The sequence below is a fragment of the Martes martes genome (assembly GCF_963455335.1).
Source record: "Martes martes genome assembly, chromosome: 18".
NCBI classification, from domain to species: Eukaryota; Metazoa; Chordata; class Mammalia; order Carnivora; family Mustelidae; genus Martes; species Martes martes.
In genome coordinates, this window is record NC_137906.1 from 25377955 (window position 1) to 25397877 (window position 19923).

At 42.2% G+C, this 19923-nt stretch overlaps 1 protein-coding gene across 1 annotated transcript; it reads left to right on the forward strand.

Annotated features, from left to right (window-relative positions):
- Window positions 1–348: 348 nt before the first annotated feature.
- On the forward strand, window positions 349–19298 carry ZP2 (zona pellucida glycoprotein 2; the record flags this gene model as incomplete). Its single annotated transcript, XM_080830445.1, has 14 exons — window positions 349–519; window positions 1306–1347; window positions 1732–1896; window positions 13391–13487; window positions 13582–13763; window positions 14734–14860; window positions 15507–15694; window positions 15778–15869; window positions 15971–16095; window positions 16255–16444; window positions 17051–17186; window positions 17256–17352; window positions 17958–18041; window positions 19153–19298. The coding sequence occupies 14 exons, from the start codon at window positions 349–351 to the stop codon at window positions 19296–19298; spliced, it is 1842 nt and encodes a 613-aa protein (XP_080686571.1).
- Window positions 19299–19923: the final 625 nt, after the last annotated feature.

A 19923-nucleotide genomic window follows, 5' to 3' on the forward strand; every position in this document is an offset into this window, starting at 1 on the left:
CTGTCCAGCACCAGGAGCAATGGCTGCTATGTAGGTGCTCAATACATGTGAGAATGACTTGGGTAGAGACTCCAAATTAGCCAGAACCATGATATTCAGACAAAGGTAAATGTCAAGAATTCAAAAATAGAACTCCAATCCCTGAAGCTCAAGGAGCTATTTGCTGCCAAGACCGGCGTCTTCCTGGGATATCTAAAATGGCTAGTTGTAGAGTCTGTTGATAGAGGAATGAGGTACCTTCCAGAACCTGTGGTACTGGTAACCTCAAGAGTTGGGCCACTCAGCTGGGTCCAATGGTATCACAGATTTGGCTTTCCCACGGAGGTCCCAGCACTGACTCTTCTTACCATGCCGTTTACACAACAGCATGGCCAGCACCTGATTGCCATCGGCCTCCTGGACAACACTACTGCTTTACCATCTACGACTTTCATATATCACATCGGATGTCCAGTTGCGCAAGCAGAAGAAACCCAGGAGCATGCCGGATCCACTATCTGCGCAAAGGATTCCATGTCTGTGAGTGAAGCATGGTGACTGCTTCTCATGGCTACTGCAGGGGAAGTGTGCCGGTCTACACAGAGCTGGGGTTAGGAACAGGATCAGGCTTACAAACCTGTATTCAACTACTGATTTGTTGGGTGACTTTGGATTGATTTCTTAACCACGCTGAGCCTTTGATTCCAGGTCCGAAAAGAGGGGGCAGTAATATCTCAGAGGGTGGCGATAAGAATTGAGAGGGTATATACAGTCCTCAGCACATCACACCTGGTAGTAGAAAAGATTCCATTGGTAGATGCAGTCATGTTAATAATCATTTAGCAAATGGAATAGCTATCATGTCCCGGGTTCTACGCCAGATGATAGGATATAGTTAAAAAGCACAATATTCCAATCGCCTATTTAGGAAGTCTATAGTCTAACCTAACAAATATTGATAATGGACAACTAAAATACATTCATGTTTTGTTAGAACAATGATAGAACTGCGTGGCTTGACCTAATTCTTGATTCCTATGCATGAAGGCAAAAAATGTGCACCTAAGAATCCACAGTCTTAACTTAAAACTGGAAGGGAGCTTAGATCTTCCGATCAGAAGCTCAGAGATGAAATGATACCTAGGAGGACAGCTAGTTTTCATGAGTGGGCCTCTGCCTTTTCTTACTATACCCACTATCAGTCCTCTTGGTGTAAGAACTACATAGCAGCTGCTCTGGGCATCTTGCACATGCTGTCAGGTAGTGGGATTTCAGAAAATTGCTTCTCTAAATCAAGACCTCACATCATGATTTCTTTTTTTCCAGTTTACCTTCAATGTTATTCCGGGCATGGCTGATGAAAATTCGGTATGGAAGTAACTTTTTAAATTACCTAAGTAACTTTTATAGTGAAAGTAACCTAACTTGAATCCTGATTTTAAAATATTAAGTATAGGATGCCTGGATGGCTCAGTCAGTTGTGTCTGCCTTCCGCTCAGATCGTGATTTCAGGGTCCTGGGATCAAGTCCCGCATCGGGCTCCTTGCTCAGCGCGGAACCTGCTTCTCTCTCTGCCTGTGGTTCCTGATGCTTGTGTGCACACTTGTTCTCTCTCTCTCTCTCTCTCTCTGTCTCTCTCTCTGTCTCTCTCTCTCTGACAAATAAAACCTTAAAAAATAAAAAATGAAATAAAACATTAAATAGCGGGGGTAAGGTGAGCACCAGCCCTCTAAAGGAAACTTGTGTCTTTAGGATTCCAAGACTCTGACAAGATGGATCATGGAGGTTGGTGATGGCGCAAAAGTCCAAACTCTGACTTTTCAGGAGGCCGTGGCCCGAGGATATAGTATCTTCTTCGAGAAACAAAAGCTCAGCATCCAAATGTCATTAAATGCCACTGGAGTGAATGACTATGTGGTAGGTATGAATCTCCTTGTACCACCACCCAAGCACAGACCAGTATTTCTAAGTCCAAGTGTCCTCTCAACCATGATTTAACAGGTATCTTACTGTGCTAAGCCCTGCACTGAAAACTAAGATGTAAGGGTGAACAGAACAGATCATTCTTCCAATAGATGAATACTGATTCTATAATGTGATAGGAGGTGGTACTAAATTCTTCTATGAATTAAGGTGTTCTGTTTTATCATTTTCCTATAATATGGTTCTTTTTTTTTTTAATTTTTTATTTTAATAAACATATAATGTATTTTTATCCCCAGGGGTACAGGTCTGTGAATCATCTGGTTTACACATTTCACAGCACTCATCATAGCCCATACCCTCCCCAATGTCCATTTCCCCACCACCCTCTCCCGTCCCCCTTCCCCCCCGCAACCCTCAGTCTGTTTCTTGAGATTGAGTCTTTTATGGTTTGTCTCCCTCCCAATCCCATCTTTTCATTTTTTCTTTTCCTACCTCCCCCCAAACCCCCCCACCTTGCATCTCCCCTTCCTCATATCAAAGAGATCATATGATAGTTATATTTCTCCGATTGACTTATTTCGCTAAGCATGATACCCTCTAGTTCCATCCACGTCGTCGCAAATGGCAAGATTTCATGTCTTTTGATGGCTGCATAGTATTCCATTGTGTATATATACCACATCTTCTTTATCCATTCATCTGTTGATGGACATCTAGGCGCTTTCCACAGTTTGGCTATTGTGGACATTGCTGCTATAAACATTCGGGTGCACGTGCCCCTTCGGAGCACCACGTTTGTATCTTTAGGATATATACCCAGGAGTGCAATTGCTGGGTCGTAGGGTAGCTCTATTTTCAGTTTTTTGAGGAACCTCCACACTGTTTTCCAGAGTGGTTGCACCAGCTTGCATTCCCACCAACAGTGTAGGAGGGTTCCCCTCTCTCCGCATCCTCGCCAGCATCTGTCATTTCTTGACTTGTTAATTTTAGCCATTCTGACTGGTGTGAGGTGGTATCTCATTGTGGTTTTGATTTGTATTTCCCTGATGCCGAGTGATGTGGAGCATTTTTTCATGTGTCTGTTGGCCATCTGGATGTCTTCCTTGCAGAAATGTCTGTTCATGTCCTCTGCCCATTTCTTGACTGGATTATTTGTTCTTTGGGTATTGAGTTTGATAAGCTCTTTATAGATTTTGGATACGAGCCCTTTATCTGATAGGTCGTTTGCAAATATCTTCTCCCATTCTGTCAGTTGTCTTTTGGTTTTGTTTACTGTTTCCTTTGCTGTGCAAAAGCTTTTGATCTTGATGAAATCCCAATAGTTCATTTTTGCCCTTGCTTCTGTTGCCTTTGGCGATGTTCCTAGGAAGAAGTTGCTGCGGTTGAGGTCAAAGAGGTTGCTGCCTGCATTGTCCTCAAGGATTTTGATAGATTCCTTTCGCACATTGAGGTCCTTCATCCACTTTGAGTCTATTTTCGTGTGTGGTGTAAGGAAATAGTCCAATTTCATTTTTCTGCATGTGGCTGTCCAATTTTCCCAGCACCATTTGTTGAAGAGGCTGTCTTTTTTCCATTGGATATTCTTTCCTGCTTTGTCGAAGATTAGTTGACCATAGAGTTGAGGGTCTATTTCTGGGCTCTCTATTCTGTTCCATTGATCTATATGTCTGTTTTTGTGCCAGTACCATACTGTCTTGATGATGACAGCTTTGTAATAGAGCTTGAAGTCTGGAATTGTGATGCCACCGACTTTGGCTTTCTTTTTCAATATTCCTTTGGCTATTCGAGGTCTTTTCTGGTTCCATATAAATTTTAGGATTATTTGTTCTATTTCTTTAAAAAAAATGGATGGGATTTTGATAGGGATTGCATTAAATGTGTAGATTGCTTTAGGTAGAATAGACATTTTCACAATATTTGTTCTTCCAATCCATGAGCATGGAATATTTTTCCATTTCTTTGTGTCTTCCTCAATTTCTTTCATGAGTACTTTATAGTTTTCTGAGTATAGATTCTTTGCCTCTTTGGTTAGATTTATTCCTAGGTATCTTATGGTTTTGGGTACGATTGTAAATGGGACTGACTCCTCAATTTCTCTTTCTTCTGTCTTGTTGTTAGTGTAAAGAAATGCGACTGATTTCTGTGCATTGACTTTATATCCTGACACTTTACTGAATTCCTGTATAAGTTCTAGCAGTTTTGGAGTGGAGCCTTTTGGGTTTTCCACATATAGTATCATATCATCTGCAAAGAGTGATAGTTTGACTTCTTCTTTGCCGATTTGGATGCCTTTAATTTCTTTTTGTTGTCTGATTGCTGAGGCTAGGACTTCTAGTACTATATTGAACAGCAGTGGTGATAACGGACATCCCTGCCGTGTTCCTGATCTTAGCGGAAAAGCTTTCAGTTTTTCTCCATTGAGAATGATATTTGCGGTGGGTTTTTCATAGATGGCTTTGATAATATTGAGGTATGTGCCTTCTATCCCTACACTTTGAAGAGTTTTAATCAGGAAGGGATGCTGCACTTTGTCAAACGCTTTTTCAGCATCTATTGAGAGTATCATATGGTTCTTACTCTTTCTTTTATTAATGTATTGTATCACATTGATGGATTTGCGGATGTTGAACCAACCTTGCAGCCCTGGAATAAATCCCACTTGGTCGTGGTGAATAATCCTTTTAATGTACTGTTGGATCCTATTGGCCAGTATTTTGGTGAGAATTTTCGCATCTGTGTTCATCAAGGATATTGGTCTGTAATTCTCTTTTTTGGTGGGATCCTTGTCTGGTTTTGGGATCAAGGTGATGCTGGCCTCATAGAATGAGTTTGGAAGTTTTCCTTCCATTTCTATTTTTTGGAACAGTTTCAGGAGAATAGGAATTAATTCTTCTTTAAATGTTTGGTAGAATTCCCCTGGGAAGCCGTCTGGTCCTGGACTTTTGTTTGTTTGAAGATTTTTGATGACTGTTTCAATCTCCTTACTGGTTATGGGTCTGTTCAGGTTATCTATTTCTTCCTGGTTCAGTTGTGGTAGTTTATACATCTCTAGAAATGTATCCATTTCTTCCAGGTTGTCAAATTTGTTGCCATAGAGTTGCTCGTAGTATGTTCTTATAATTGTTTGTATTTCTTTGGTGTTGGTTGTGATCTCTCCTCTTTCATTCATGATTTTATTTATTTGCGTCCTTTCTCTTTTCTTTTTGATAAGTCTGGCCAGGGGCTTATCAATCTTATTAATTCTTTCAAAGAACCAGCTCCTAGTTTTGTTGATTTGTTCTATTGTTTTTTTAGTTTCTATTTCATTGATTTCTGCTCTGATCTTTATGATTTCTCTTCTCCTGCTGGGTTTAGGCTTTCTTTGTTGTTCTCTCTCCAGCTCCTTTAGGTGTAGGGTTAGGTTGTGTATTTGAGACCTTTCTTGTTTTTTTTTTTTTTTTTTTTTTTTTTTTTTTTAAGATTTTATTTATTTATTTGACAGTCATAAATCACAAGTAGGCAGAGAAGCAGGCAGAGAGAGAGAGAGGAGGAAGCAGGCTCCCTGCTGAGCAGAGAGCCCGACATGGGGCTCGATCCCAAGACCCTGGGATCATGACCTGAGCCGAAGGCAGAGGCTTTAACCCGCTGAGCCACCCAGGCGCCCCCGAGACCTTTCTTGTTTCTTGAGAAAGGCTTGCACTGCTATATATTTTCCTCTCAGGACTGCCTTTGTTGTATCCCACAGATTTTGAACTGTTGTGTTTTCATTATCATTTGTTTCCATGAATTTTTTCAATTCTTCTTTAATTTCCTGGTTGACCCATTCATTTTTTAGAAGGATGCTGTTTAGTCTCCATGTATTTGCGTTCTTTCCAAATTTCCTCTTGTGATTGAGTTCGAGCTTCAGAGCATTGTGGTCTGAAAATATGCAGGGAATGATCTCGATCTTTTGGTACCGATTGAGACCTGATTTATGACCCAGGATGTGGTCTATTCTGGAGAATGTTCCATGTGCACTAGAGAAGAATGTATATTCTGTTGCTTTGGGATGGAATGTTCTGAATATATCTGTGATGTCCATCTGGTCCAGTGTGTCATTTAAGGCCTTTATTTCCTTGTTGATCTTTTGCTTAGATGATCTGTCCATTTCAGTGAGGGGAGTGTTAAAGTCCCCTGCTATTATTGTATTACTGTCGATGTATTTCTTTGATTTTGTTATTAATTGGTTTATATAGTTGGCTGCTCCCATGTTAGGGGCATAGATATTTAAGATTGTTAGATCTTCTTGTTGGACAGACCCTTTGAGTATGATATAGTGTCCTTCCTCATCTCTTATTATAGTCTTTGGCTTAAAATCTAATTGATCTGATATAAGGATTGCCACCCCAGCTTTCTTCTGATGTCCATTAGTATGGTACATTGTTTTCCACCCCCTCACTTTAAATCTGGAGGTGTCTTCGGGTCTAAAATGAGTTTCTTGTAGGCAGCATATTGATGGGTTTTGTTTTTTTATCCATTCTGATACCCTGTGTCTTTTGATTGGGGCATTTAGCCCATTAACATTCAGGGTAACTATTGAGAGATATGAATTTAGTGCCATTGTATTGCCTGTAAGGTGATTGTTACTGTATATTGTTTCTGCTTCTTTCTTTTTTTTTTTTTTTTTTTTTTTTTTTTTTTTTTTTTTTTTTTTTTTAAGGGAGAATTCTTTTTTTTTTTTTTTTTTTTTTTTTTTTTTTTTTTTTTTTTTTTTTTTTTTTTTAATTTTTTTTTATTTTAATAAACATATAATGTATTTTTATCCCCAGGGGTACAGGTCTGTGAATCGTCTGGTTTACACATTTCACAGCACTCATCATAGCACATACCCTCCCCAATGTCCATTTCCCCACCACCCTCTCCCATCCCCCTTCCCCCCCGCAACCCTCAGTCTGTTTCTTGAGATTGAGTCTTTTATGGTTTGTCTCCCTCCCAATCCCATCTTTTCATTTTTTCTTTTCCTACCTCCCCCCAAACCCCCCCACCTTGCATCTCCACTTCCTCATATCAAAGAGATCATATGATAGTTATATTTCTCCGATTGACTTATTTCGCTAAGCATGATACCCTCTAGTTCCATCCACGTCGTCGCAAATGGCAAGATTTCATGTCTTTTGATGGCTGCATAGTATTCCATTGTGTATATATACCACATCTTCTTTATCCATTCATCTGTTGATGGACATCTAGGCGCTTTCCACAGTTTGGCTATTGTGGACATTGCTGCTATAAACATTCGGGTGCACGTGCCCCTTCGGAGCACCACGTTTGTATCTTTAGGATATATACCCAGGAGTGCAATTGCTGGGTCGTAGGGTAGCTCTATTTTCAGTTTTTTGAGGAACCTCCACACTGTTTTCCAGAGTGGTTGCACCAGCTTGCATTCCCACCAACAGTGTAGGAGGGTTCCCCTCTCTCCGCATCCTCGCCAGCATCTGTCATTTCTTGACTTGTTAATTTTAGCCATTCTGACTGGTGTGAGGTGGTATCTCATTGTGGTTTTGATTTGTATTTCCCTGATGCCGAGTGATGTGGAGCATTTTTTCATGTGTCTGTTGGCCATCTGGATGTCTTCCTTGCAGAAATGTCTGTTCATGTCCTCTGCCCATTTCTTGACTGGATTATTTGTTCTTTGGGTATTGAGTTTGATAAGCTCTTTATAGATTTTGGATACGAGCCCTTTATCTGATATGTCGTTTGCAAATATCTTCTCCCATTCTGTCAGTTGTCTTTTGGTTTTGTTAACTGTTTCCTTTGCTGTGCAAAAGCTTTTGATCTTGATGAAATCCCAATAGTTCATTTTTGCCCTTGCTTCTGTTGCCTTTGGCGATGTTCCTAGGAAGAAGTTGCTGCGGTGGAGGTCAAAGAGGTTGCTGCCTGCATTGTCCTCAAGGATTTTGATAGATTCCTTTCGCACATTGAGGTCCTTCATCCACTTTGAGTCTATTTTCGTGTGTGGTGTAAGGAAATAGTCCAATTTCATTTTTCTGCATGTGGCTGTCCAATTTTCCCAGCACCATTTGTTGAAGAGGCTGTCTTTTTTCCATTGGATATTCTTTCCTGCTTTGTCGAAGATTAGTTGACCATAGAGTTGAGGGTCTATTTCTGGGCTCTCTATTCTGTTCCATTGGTCTATATGTCTGTTTTTGTGCCAGTACCATACTGTCTTGATGATGACAGCTTTGTAATAGAGCTTGAAGTCTGGAATTGTGATACCACCGACTTTGGCTTTCTTTTTCAATATTCCTTTGGCTATTCGAGGTCTTTTCTGGTTCCATATAAATTTTAGGATTATTTGTTCTATTTCTTTAAAAAAAATGGATGGGATTTTGATAGGGATTGCATTAAATGTGTAGATTGCTTTAGGTAAAATAGACATTTTCACAATATTTGTTCTTCCAATCCATGAGCATGGAATATTTTTCCATTTCTTTGTGTCTTCCTCAATTTCTTTCATGAGTACTTTATAGTTTTCTGAGTATAGATTCTTTACCTCTTTGGTTAGATTTATTCCTAGGTATCTTATGGTTTTGGGTACGATTGTAAATGGGACTGACTCCTCAATTTCTCTTTCTTCTGTCTTGTTGTTAGTGTAAAGAAATGCGACTGATTTCTGTGCATTGACTTTATATCCTGACACTTTACTGAATTCCTGTATAAGTTCTAGCAGTTTTGGAGTGGAGCCTTTTGGGTTTTCCACATATAGTATCATATCATCTGCAAAGAGTGATAGTTTGACTTCTTCTTTGCCGATTTGGATGCCTTTAATTTCTTTTTGTTGTCTGATTGCTGAGGCTAGGACTTCTAGTACTATATTGAACAGCAGTGGTGATAACGGACATCCCTGCCGTGTTCCTGACCTTAGCGGAAAAGCTTTCAGTTTTTCTCCATTGAGAATGATATTTGCGGTGGGTTTTTCATAGATGGCTTTGATAATGTTGAGGTATGTGCCTTCTATCCCTACACTTTGAAGAGTTTTAATCAGGAAGGGATGCTGCACTTTGTCAAACGCTTTTTCAGCATCTATTGAGAGTATCATATGGTTCTTACTCTTTCTTTTATTAATGTATTGTATCACATTGATGGATTTGCGGATGTTGAACCAACCTTGCAGCCCTGGAATAAATCCCACTTGGTCGTGGTGAATAATCCTTTTAATGTACTGTTGGATCCTATTGGCCAGTATTTTGGTGAGAATTTTCGCATCTGTGTTCATCAAGGATATTGGTCTGTAATTCTCTTTTTTGGTGGGATCCTTGTCTGGTTTTGGGATCAAGGTGATGCTGGCCTCATAGAATGAGTTTGGAAGTTTTCCTTCCATTTCTATTTTTTGGAACAGTTTCAGGAGAATAGGAATTAATTCTTCTTTAAATGTTTGGTAGAATTCCCCTGGGAAGCCGTCTGGTCCTGGACTTTTGTTTGTTTGAAGATTTTTGATGACTGTTTCAATCTCCTTACTGGTTATGGGTCTGTTCAGGTTATCTATTTCTTCCTGGTTCAGTTGTGGTAGTTTATACATCTCTAGAAATGTATCCATTTCTTCCAGGTTGTCAAATTTGTTGCCATAGAGTTGCTCGTAGTATGTTCTTATAATTGTTTGTATTTCTTTGGTGTTGGTTGTGATCTCTCCTCTTTCATTCATGATTTTATTTATTTGCGTCCTTTCTCTTTTCTTTTTGATAAGTCTGGCCAGGGGCTTATCAATCTTATTAATTCTTTCAAAGAACCAGCTCCTAGTTTTGTTGATTTGTTCTATTGTTTTTTTAGTTTCTATTTCATTGATTTCTGCTCTGATCTTTATGATTTCTCTTCTCCTGCTGGGTTTAGGCTTTCTTTGTTGTTCTCTCTCCAGCTCCTTTAGGTGTAGGGTTAGGTTGTGTATTTGAGACCTTTCTTGTTTTTTTTTTTTTTTTTTTTTTTTTTTTTTTAAGATTTTATTTATTTATTTGACAGTCATAAATCACAAGTAGGCAGAGAAGCAGGCAGAGAGAGAGAGAGGAGGAAGCAGGCTCCCTGCTGAGCAGAGAGCCCGACATGGGGCTCGATCCCAAGACCCTGGGATCATGACCTGAGCCGAAGGCAGAGGCTTTAACCCGCTGAGCCACCCAGGCGCCCCCGAGACCTTTCTTGTTTCTTGAGAAAGGCTTGCACTGCTATATATTTTCCTCTCAGGACTGCCTTTGTTGTATCCCACAGATTTTGAACTGTTGTGTTTTCATTATCATTTGTTTCCATGAATTTTTTCAATTCTTCTTTAATTTCCTGGTTGACCCATTCATTTTTTAGAAGGATGCTGTTTAGTCTCCATGTATTTGCGTTCTTTCCAAATTTCCTCTTGTGATTGAGTTCGAGCTTCAGAGCATTGTGGTCTGAAAATATGCAGGGAATGATCTCGATCTTTTGGTACCGATTGAGACCTGATTTATGACCCAGGATGTGGTCTATTCTGGAGAATGTTCCATGTGCACTAGAGAAGAATGTATATTCTGTTGCTTTGGGATGGAATGTTCTGAATATATCTGTGATGTCCATCTGGTCCAGTGTGTCATTTAAGGCCTTTATTTCCTTGTTGATCTTTTGCTTAGATGATCTGTCCATTTCAGTGAGGGGAGTGTTAAAGTCCCCTGCTATTATTGTATTACTGTCGATGTATTTCTTTGATTTTGTTATTAATTGGTTTATATAGTTGGCTGCTCCCATGTTAGGGGCATAGATATTTAAGATTGTTAGATCTTCTTGTTGGACAGACCCTTTGAGTATGATATAGTGTCCTTCCTCATCTCTTATTATAGTCTTTGGCTTAAAATCTAATTGATCTGATATAAGGATTGCCACCCCAGCTTTCTTCTGATGTCCATTAGTATGGTACATTGTTTTCCACCCCCTCACTTTAAATCTGGAGGTGTCTTCGGGTCTAAAATGAGTTTCTTGTAGGCAGCATATTGATGGGTTTTGTTTTTTTATCCATTCTGATACCCTGTGTCTTTTGATTGGGGCATTTAGCCCATTAACATTCAGGGTAACTATTGAGAGATATGAATTTAGTGCCATTGTATTGCCTGTAAGGTGATTGTTACTGTATATTGTTTCTGCTTCTTTCTGATCTACTACTTTTAGGGTCTCTCTTTGCTTAGAGGACCCCTTTCAATATTTCCTGTAGAGCTGGTTTGGTGTTTGCAAATTCTTTCAGCTTTTGTTTGTCCTGGAAGCTCTTTATCTCTCCTTCTATTTTCAATGATAGCCTAGCCGGATATAGTATTCTTGGCTGCATGTTTTTCTCGTTTAGTGCTCTGAATATGTCATGCCAGTTCTTTCTGGCCTGCCAGGTCTCTGTGGATAGGTCCGCTGCCAATCTAATGTTTTTACCCTTGTATGTTACAGACTTCTTTTCCCGGGCTGCTTTCAGGATTTTCTCTTTGTCGCTAAGACTTGTAAATTTTACTATCAGGTGACGAGGTGTGGACCTATTTTTATTGATTTTGAGGGGCGTTCTTAGCATCTCCTGGATTTTGATGTTTGTTCCCTTTGCCATATTAGGAAAATTCTCTCCAATAATTGTCTCCAATATACCTTCTGCTCCCCTCTCTCTTTCTTCTTCTTCTGGAATCCCAATTATTCTAATGTTGTGTCGTCTTATGGTGTCACTTATCTCTCGAATCCTCTCCTCGTGTTCCAGTAGTTGTTTGTCTCTCTTTTGCTCAGCTTCTTTATTCTCTGTCATTTGGTCTTCTATGTCACTAATTCTTTCTTCTGCCTCATTTATCCTGGCAGTGAGAGCTTCCATTTTTGATTGCACCTCATGAATAGCTTTTTTGATTTCAACTTGGTTAGATTTTAGTTCTTTTATTTCTCCAGAAAGGGCTTTTATCTCTCCGGAGAGGGTTTCTCTAATATCTTCTATGCCTTTTTCGAGCCCGGCTAGAACCTTGAGAATTGTCATTCTGAACTCTAGATCTGTCATGCTACCTATGTCCGTATTGATTAGGTCTCCAGCCTTCGGTACGGCCTCTTGTTCTTTTTTTTGAGGTGAGTTTTTCCGCCTTGTCATTTTGTCCAGGTAGGATTTGCTTTCTCCTGCTGTGGAATTCCGCTGTTCTTGGTGACTGAAGTTGGTTTTGGATGGGTTTCTTGTTGATCTTCTGGGGGAGGGGCCTGTTGTAGTGATTCTCAAGTGTCTTTGCCGCAGGCGGAATTGCACCGCCCTTGCCAGGGGCCGGGCTAAGGAATCCGCTCGGGTTTGCTTTCGGGAGCTTTTGTTCCCTGAGCGCTTTCCGTAGAGTTCCGGAGGACGGGAATGAAGATGGCGGCCTCCCAATCTCTCGGCCCGGAGGAGCCGAGAGCTTGGGGTTCCGCTCCTCAGTGCGCTCTCAGAGCAAAGCGCCCAACAGTCCCGCCTCCCTGGCTTGCGGTCGCGCCTCGAGGAAAGCAGTCAATTGTTGGAGCTGGAGAAAAGCGCCGGGTCGCTTTTGTCTCTGTGGCCTCCGGCCGCGCTCCGAGCCCACCCAGCCTGCGACCGGCACAAGGTAACCCTGGGCTTAGAGCTCACTCCTCGGCTTTGTCACTATAGCCGGCTTCCCCGCTCCAATACCTGCGAGCTCTGCGGCACTCAGACACCCCCAGTCCTTCTGTGACCCTGCGGGTCCTGGGGTTATGCTGACCCCGCCTGGGTTTCCCCCCAGTTTAGCCTCTGGAGCGATGTCTCCCACTGGAGCCGACTTTTAAAAGTCCCGATTTTGTGCTCCGTCGCTCCGCCGCTTGCCGGGTGCCGGCCCCTCCCCCCGGGGTCTATCTTCCCGTCGCTTTGGATTCACTTCTCCGCAGGTCCTACCTTTCAGAAAGTGATCGATTTTCTGTTTCTGGGATTGTTGCTCTTCTTCTCTTTGATTTCCCGTTGGATTTGTAGGTGTTCACAATGGTTAGATAAGCTATCTAGCTGATCTCCTGCTTCCCGATGTCGTCTCAGCCTGCTACTTCTCCGCCATCTTGACTCCTCCAATATGGTTCTATTGTAGGAATTGGTGCTTTGGGGGCCAACAATCAAGACATGAAATTAATGAGTTAATGTGCCAAAGTACTTTGAACAGGTCTTGGCACCCAAGAAAGCACTTAAATGTCCGCCATCTTAACAAGAACAGTCCCGTTAGACATTGATTATAAGTGTGCACGTGGAGTCCTGCAAACACTTTGAATGCTGTTACCATAAAATCAGCTTTTGCTCACATCTGCCTAGCAATTACCTATCGGTCCTATCAGTAGACAACACTGACTTGCCAGATGTTAAGAAATACAAGATTTTAAAACTAGAACACCTGATGAACAGTCCCTAGACAAGATGCTCAAATTCTACTCAGGCCAAAATAGTGCCAATACTTAAGCATGTTTGCTCTGTCGATTCTTCCAGCATTGGTTAGAAATTCAAGTAAACAGATGTCTTTAAAACTGTTTCTACCCCAAACCCCACCCTCAGCAAGGTAACAGGCACCTCTACACAGCGCCTCTGAAGTTGATACAAGAATCTACTGGGCAGAAGCTCATCTTAACAACACGAGTGCTTTGTATATCAGGTAAGGCCCTAGGAAAGGGCAACTCCAGTTGTGGGACACACTGTTCCAGGGCCTTAAAGCTGATCACAGGCATCGTGTCGGCCATTCCTTCTAGATCCCGTGAACTGTAATGCCACACATGTGACGCTCACCATACCGGAGATTCCTTGGAAGTTAACATCTGTGAGCTTTGAAAACAGGAGCTTTGGTCTAAGCCATTTGCATGACCATGGGATCCATACGGAAGAATCCAAGGGCCTGAGATTGCACTTCAGCAAAACCCTACTCAAAATGAAAGTATGTTCCAAGCATGAACCACTGAGTTTTATGGAAGCCTAGCTTGAAGCACAGTCTTGAGGATACAGTTGATGGCTTGACCATAAATTCTTTTTTTTTTTTTTTTAAGATTTTATTTATCTGACAGAGATCACAAGTAGGCAGAGAGGCAGGTGGGGGCGGGGGGGGGGGGAGTAGGCTCCCTGCTGAGCAGAGAGCCCAATGTGGGGCTTGATCCCATGACCCTGAGATCATGACCTGAGCCGAAGGCAGAGGCTTAACCCACTGAGCCACCCAGGTGCCCTGACCATAAATTCTTAATTATCCATATAATGGATTCAAATTCTGGAAGGCCTCATTTGATCACTTTGCCTAAGTGAATTTTTAAATAACTGAAATTCACTCTCAAACACCAAGCCTCTTTGAACCACTGCAATGGAAGTTTTGTGTGTGTGTTTTTTTCCCCCTCCGTTCATTGCACTGTTTTTAAGTTGCTAATGATGACCCTCTTACGCCCTATTTTTAATAGGGCGGCTTGATCCAAACAAAACTGTCCTCAATTGTTCTCACGGAGGCCATTCTTAACAGATGCAGTTGCCAGGGAGAGCAGAGAGTAATCTTATGTTGGGGTATGGGTGGTTTGCAGTAACATCTGACAACATTTGCAGAGTCCTTTTTACTCAGACCTGGCTTGGCAGAGTACTCGGCCCTTTGGAATCTGATCTGTTAATTCAGGCTTCAGTATCTAGTACAAAGAGCATGCAGAGCTGGGTATTTCAGGGCATGAGTTTAAAGCAATAAATTTCCTGCCTAGGAAAGCATCCTGATCTGGAGAAGTGATAGGCTCCCTCTTGTTCTGGTTTAAAGGGAAACCCGATTAATTCTGGAGGGTGTCCTACAGGTATTCAGTGTACTTCCTTCCTGCCTCACTGTGGGCTTTGCTGGGCCCCCATGGCTGCAGCTGCTCATCGACATTGTTGTCTCCTTTCAGTCCTCTGAAAAATGCCTACCCCATCAGTTCTACCTAGCTTCACTCAAGCTGACCTTCACCTTTAAACTTGAGACTGTATCAATGGTGGTTTATCCTGAGTGTGTCTGTGAGTCACCGGTTTCTGTAGGTAAGAAATCTCTTCTCCCTCAGCTCTTGTGTATAGGGGAAAACGTACAGTGTTTCAGACTCTGTATTGCTTACATTGTGAGGAAACCGATCAGATCAGAAACCTCAGTGTAGCTGCCATAACAGAGCCCTAAGAAGATAATATCTCCAAAATATACATACGGGTAGATCTCACTATAATGGATCCATGTTTAAGTACCCTGGATATATTCTGCATTAGGAGCCTGAGCCCATCATCTAAATAAGATTGATTCTAACCTGTAATTAGAAGGACTACTGAAGTTTAAAGGACATCACCCAAATGCCACTAAATTGCTGAGGGATGTGGAATAGGTGGTTTTGCTCAGTTATTGGCTCTGTCCCTGTGCTTACTTATTTACCATATCCCATCAGGCCAATGGGAAAAACTAGTTCCTGCATCAACTATCCACCCCCCACCCATTCCCTTCCTCAAACCACTCAGGATTTGTGAGACTTGAAAGAAGGTACATAATGACACAAGACATTACACTTGAAGCCATAATCTGACCCTCAACTCACTTTAGCCCCTCAGAGTTTTCTCACAGTTCTCTTCATCCACACTTGAAGGTTGGTAGATGACCATTAATATGGCAGACATTTTTCTTTAAACTCTTAACACCATCTAGTTATAGGTGACCTGTGTAACCAGGATGGGTTTATGGATGTCAAGGTCTACAGCCACCAAACAAAACCAGCTCTAAACTTGGATACCCTCAGGGTGGGGGACTCAACCTGCCGACCTACCTTCAAGGTTCCATCTCAAGGGCTGACAGTGTTTCATATCCCCCTGAGCAGATGCGGAACAAGACATAAGGTGAGTACCAGCAGACTTCGAGGTGTTAAGACTGGACTGTAAGAGCACTGGTCACCCACTTCTAACCTTCCTCTAATTTTAAGTTCAAGGACGACAAAGTCATCTATGAAAACGAAATCCATGCTCTCTGGGCGGATCTCCCTCTACACACAATTTCCAGAGATAGTGAATTCAGGTGTGATGACATTGCTACTTCTCAAGCTCCACGTTAGGTTAAAGCAGTCTTCTAACCTAAAATTCTTCTTACCACTTGGCCCCTCCCCACATTCATTACAGAATGACTGTGAGGTGCCATTACAGCAGAGATGACCTGCTAATAAACACTGATATCCAAAGCCTTCCTCCTCCAGTGGCCTCCGTGAGGCCAGGTCCACTTGCCTTGAGCATGCAAACCTACCCAGGTGAGTCATCACAACCTAAGAAACCTAAATACTTTCAGAGAACTCTGCCCCAACCTGAACTTTCTGATGTTGCCAGACTAATGGAATAGTAGTGATGCTTTAGTTCCTACTGCAACCATCAACAACTTGCATAGTGAAGATGTTCCTATTCCATTTCAGACAAATCTTACCTTCGACCTTATGGGGACAAGGAGTACCCTGTGGTGAGATACCTCCGCCAACCAATTTACCTGGAACTAAGAGTCCTTAATAGGGCTGACCCCAATATCAAGCTGGTCTTAGATGATTGCTGGGCAACACCCACTGTGGACCCAACCTCACTTCCCCAGTGGAATATTATCATGGATGGGTAGGTATTCTCCACCCATAAGGTAGCTCAGTTAATGGAAAATTATCAGCGAAAGGGCACCTGCCTGGCTCAGTCAATAAAGCATGAGACTCTTGATCTCTGGGTTGTGAGTTCGAGCCCCATGTTGGGGGTAGAGATTACTTAAAAGAAAAAATCTTTAAAAAAAAAAAAAAGTGACAGTGAAGAGGAGATTAAACCCTCCTGGGTTTCAGAAGAGCAGTCACAAAGGCCCTGATCTTTGTCTGTGTTCACCAGTAACCAGTCTAACTGCCTGGGACATACTAGGCACTCAGATTCGTAGGAAGAATTAAGCCAATGTAAAAACTACATGTAAAACTTGAGGCTCCTGATAGGTTTACCTGGCAAACTAATCAGTACTTAAATTGTATTACTATGTTAGAAAAATAGAACTAGTATGTACAACTCAGGACTTGATATTGTTGGGTAGACCACATCAGAAAGTATATTAAATAAAAGGCACAGGTAGAAGGTAGAACAGTTCACAAGGTGTTAGAATACATGTGGCTGAATTGGGACGAATGTTGAGTCAAACTTGGAGGGGGCGGATAACATTGCTGATGTTCTACCCTGGTGTGTGCCTCCCAGCTGTGAATACAAACTGGACAACCACAGGACCACCTTCCATCCAGTTGGTTCATCTGTGACCTATCCTAATCACTATCAGAGGTTTGATGTGAAGACCTTTGCCTTTGTATCCGAAGCCAAAGTGCTCTCCAGCCTGGTAAGCAATTAAGTCCCCTGAGACAGACAATGTGAATGCATCGGTTCCACTCGACTCTTCTACCTCCAGGTCTACTTCCACTGCAGCGCGTTAATCTGCAATCAACTCTCTCCAGACTCCCCTCTGTGTTCTGTGACTTGCCCTGTGTCATTCAGACACAGGCGAGGTAAAAACTTCAAATCTTTTTTACCATGAGCCCTCAAAGTAAGCCTTATCTTCTCAGAACTGGACACCTTCAGAATGAGGGCTGTGGGGAGCCTGACTGCCTCAGTCAGTAGAGCCTACAACTCTTGATCTTGGGCTGCTGGTGGGTACCAATAAGTGTATAATTCACATAAAATGAAAAAAAGGGGGGGGGCTTTATTGGGACTCTTTATCAGTTCTAAGAAATATTCTCAGGTTTCTTTTTCCAAGAAACCTCAGGGAGGACTGCATCCCTGCCCATAAGATAAGGCTGAGATGGCAAGTTCTGGATCAGACTATGAGCAAGTCTGGTTTTGCACATGGACTGGAGCCTGATCTACTGCACAGGTGACTCTGAAAAGTTACTCTTGCAGAGTCTGGGTGGACTGGGAACTTAATCTTCTTGGGGATATTCCTGGAGAGTTTATTCTGTTTTTACAGTAAAGCATAGGCCCTCTCCTGCAAAGGTAGGCAAAACCCACATAGAGCAGGGAACTCAGCAGAGATGTTGTCCATTCATCGACACACCTCTCTCTCTATTGGTCACTATTCCCAAGGTCAGATACTAACTCCAATCTCTGTCCCCAGCCACAGGTACCACTGAAGAAGAGAAAATGATAGTAAGTCTCCCGGGACCCATTCTCCTGTTGTCAAATGGCTCTTCACTCAGAGGTATGGATTTAAAGCCTAGGGCACTTCCTGGACTCAAGTTCTTGGCTTTGTTAAATTGAACCATGCACAAATAATACATGTCTATGGTAATCCTAAGTAACAAAAGAATGAGTCTCTCTTTCTAGCCATAACTCTAAGTTTCTTGTGTACTCTTCCAAAAACCCCCCTTAAAAAAAATCTTTTAATGCAAGTGGAAACATCATATCATATATTCTACCTACTTGCTGTAACTTTTTTTTTTCTACTTATTTTGAACCATTTAATCTGCACAGAGAACTACCTCACTGCTAACAGCTGTATAGGATGCCATCCACACAGCTCTGTCTTAGCCACAGTCTTCATTCATGGGTGTCCAGGTTATTTCCAATTTTGTCACTAATGCCCCAGTAGAATCCTCCTCTTAAATCTTTGCCTACTACACAAATTCAGGATAGCTTTTTTTTTTTTTTAAGATTTATTTTAGAACACAAACTGGAGGGGCAGGGAGAGGGGGAAAGAATGTCAAGCAGATTTCGGCTGAGCCCAGAGCCCATCCTGGGGGCTCTAACTCAAGACCCTGAGATCACAACCTGAGCCAAAAGCCAGAGTCAGACACTTAACCGACTGAAACACTCAGGCACCCCTGGGATATCTTTCTAGAAGTGAACTATTCAGTCAGAAGGCATGTTGACTTACTCCTGCCAAACTTCATTCTGTACTAGATTGTGTTCCTGTTAATATCTCCTATCTTGATCCCAGATGGTCTTAATTACAGACCCATAATTTGAAAGTAAGTGGCTTTAAATCCCTAACAACCTGCAAGAAATCATGCACTCGGGATCATTTCTATTAGTGCCATAATGTTAAAAGGGCTGAAACAGTAAGGTTCTTTTCGGGTGTCAGCTCATCTGATTGTGGAAAGAAAAGAAGCAAGGGGGAGGTGGGAACAGCTGTGGGAGCAGAGTAGAGACAGGAGGAGGTTGGCTCCAGGAGTAAGACTATATACCTTGTTGTGAGCTTCCCAAATGAGCCCTGTGAGACATCGTATCACTTCTCTGGGCAGCCTCAGACTTTAACTTAGGCCTTTTGATTTTAAATGATCTTAAGACTTGAATGTCTCCTTCCTTCCCAGATGCTGTGGACTCGAAACGGCCCAAGGCTGCCGGATATGTTGCTTTTAAGACTGTGGTGGTTGCGGCTGCCTTAGCAGGCCTGGTGGCAACTCTAGGCCTCGTTAGCTACCTCCGCAAGAAAAGAATCATGATGTTAAATCACTAAGGATTTTCAAATAAAGTGGTTGAAGCAAGCTGCTTGCTCTTACCTCATTAAACTTACATGGAGTTCTAGGATGGCTTCTTGGGGTCACACTCGTAGAGGGCATGTAGAACCTCTCCACAATCCTAATGGGCTTTGGTTGTGTAGATGAGAATAAGGAAATTCAGGACTCAATTGTTTCCTGTCGTTCAGCTTTCTCTGACCTCCACTCCCCAAACTGGCAGGGCCAGAAAACTGAACCAGCAGCGGGTCTTAGCTACAGCCCCCCTCTGGGGCTGCCTTCAGGCGACTCTCTTTCACCCCTCCACTCACATATGCAAGATGTGGAGATGAAATCTCACCCTTAGTCATGGGCACGATTTCCCTTCCCTAGAAGGGCAGGGTAAGGACGTGTTCCCAAGGAATTAACCTAGTGTTCTGCTTCCATATTTCCTAACTCAAATTACTCTTTGAAAGAAACTTTGCCTGAGAACTTAAAGGTTTTCAGTTACGTTGTTCCCTGTATTCATCATGCAATTCGAGACCAGCAATCTCCCTGGGGGGATGGAAATGAATAAAGGTTCTGGTTTTCTTAGGTGCAGTTACAACATTCCTAGTCTCGTTAAGACTCCACAGCTGTACACCAGCC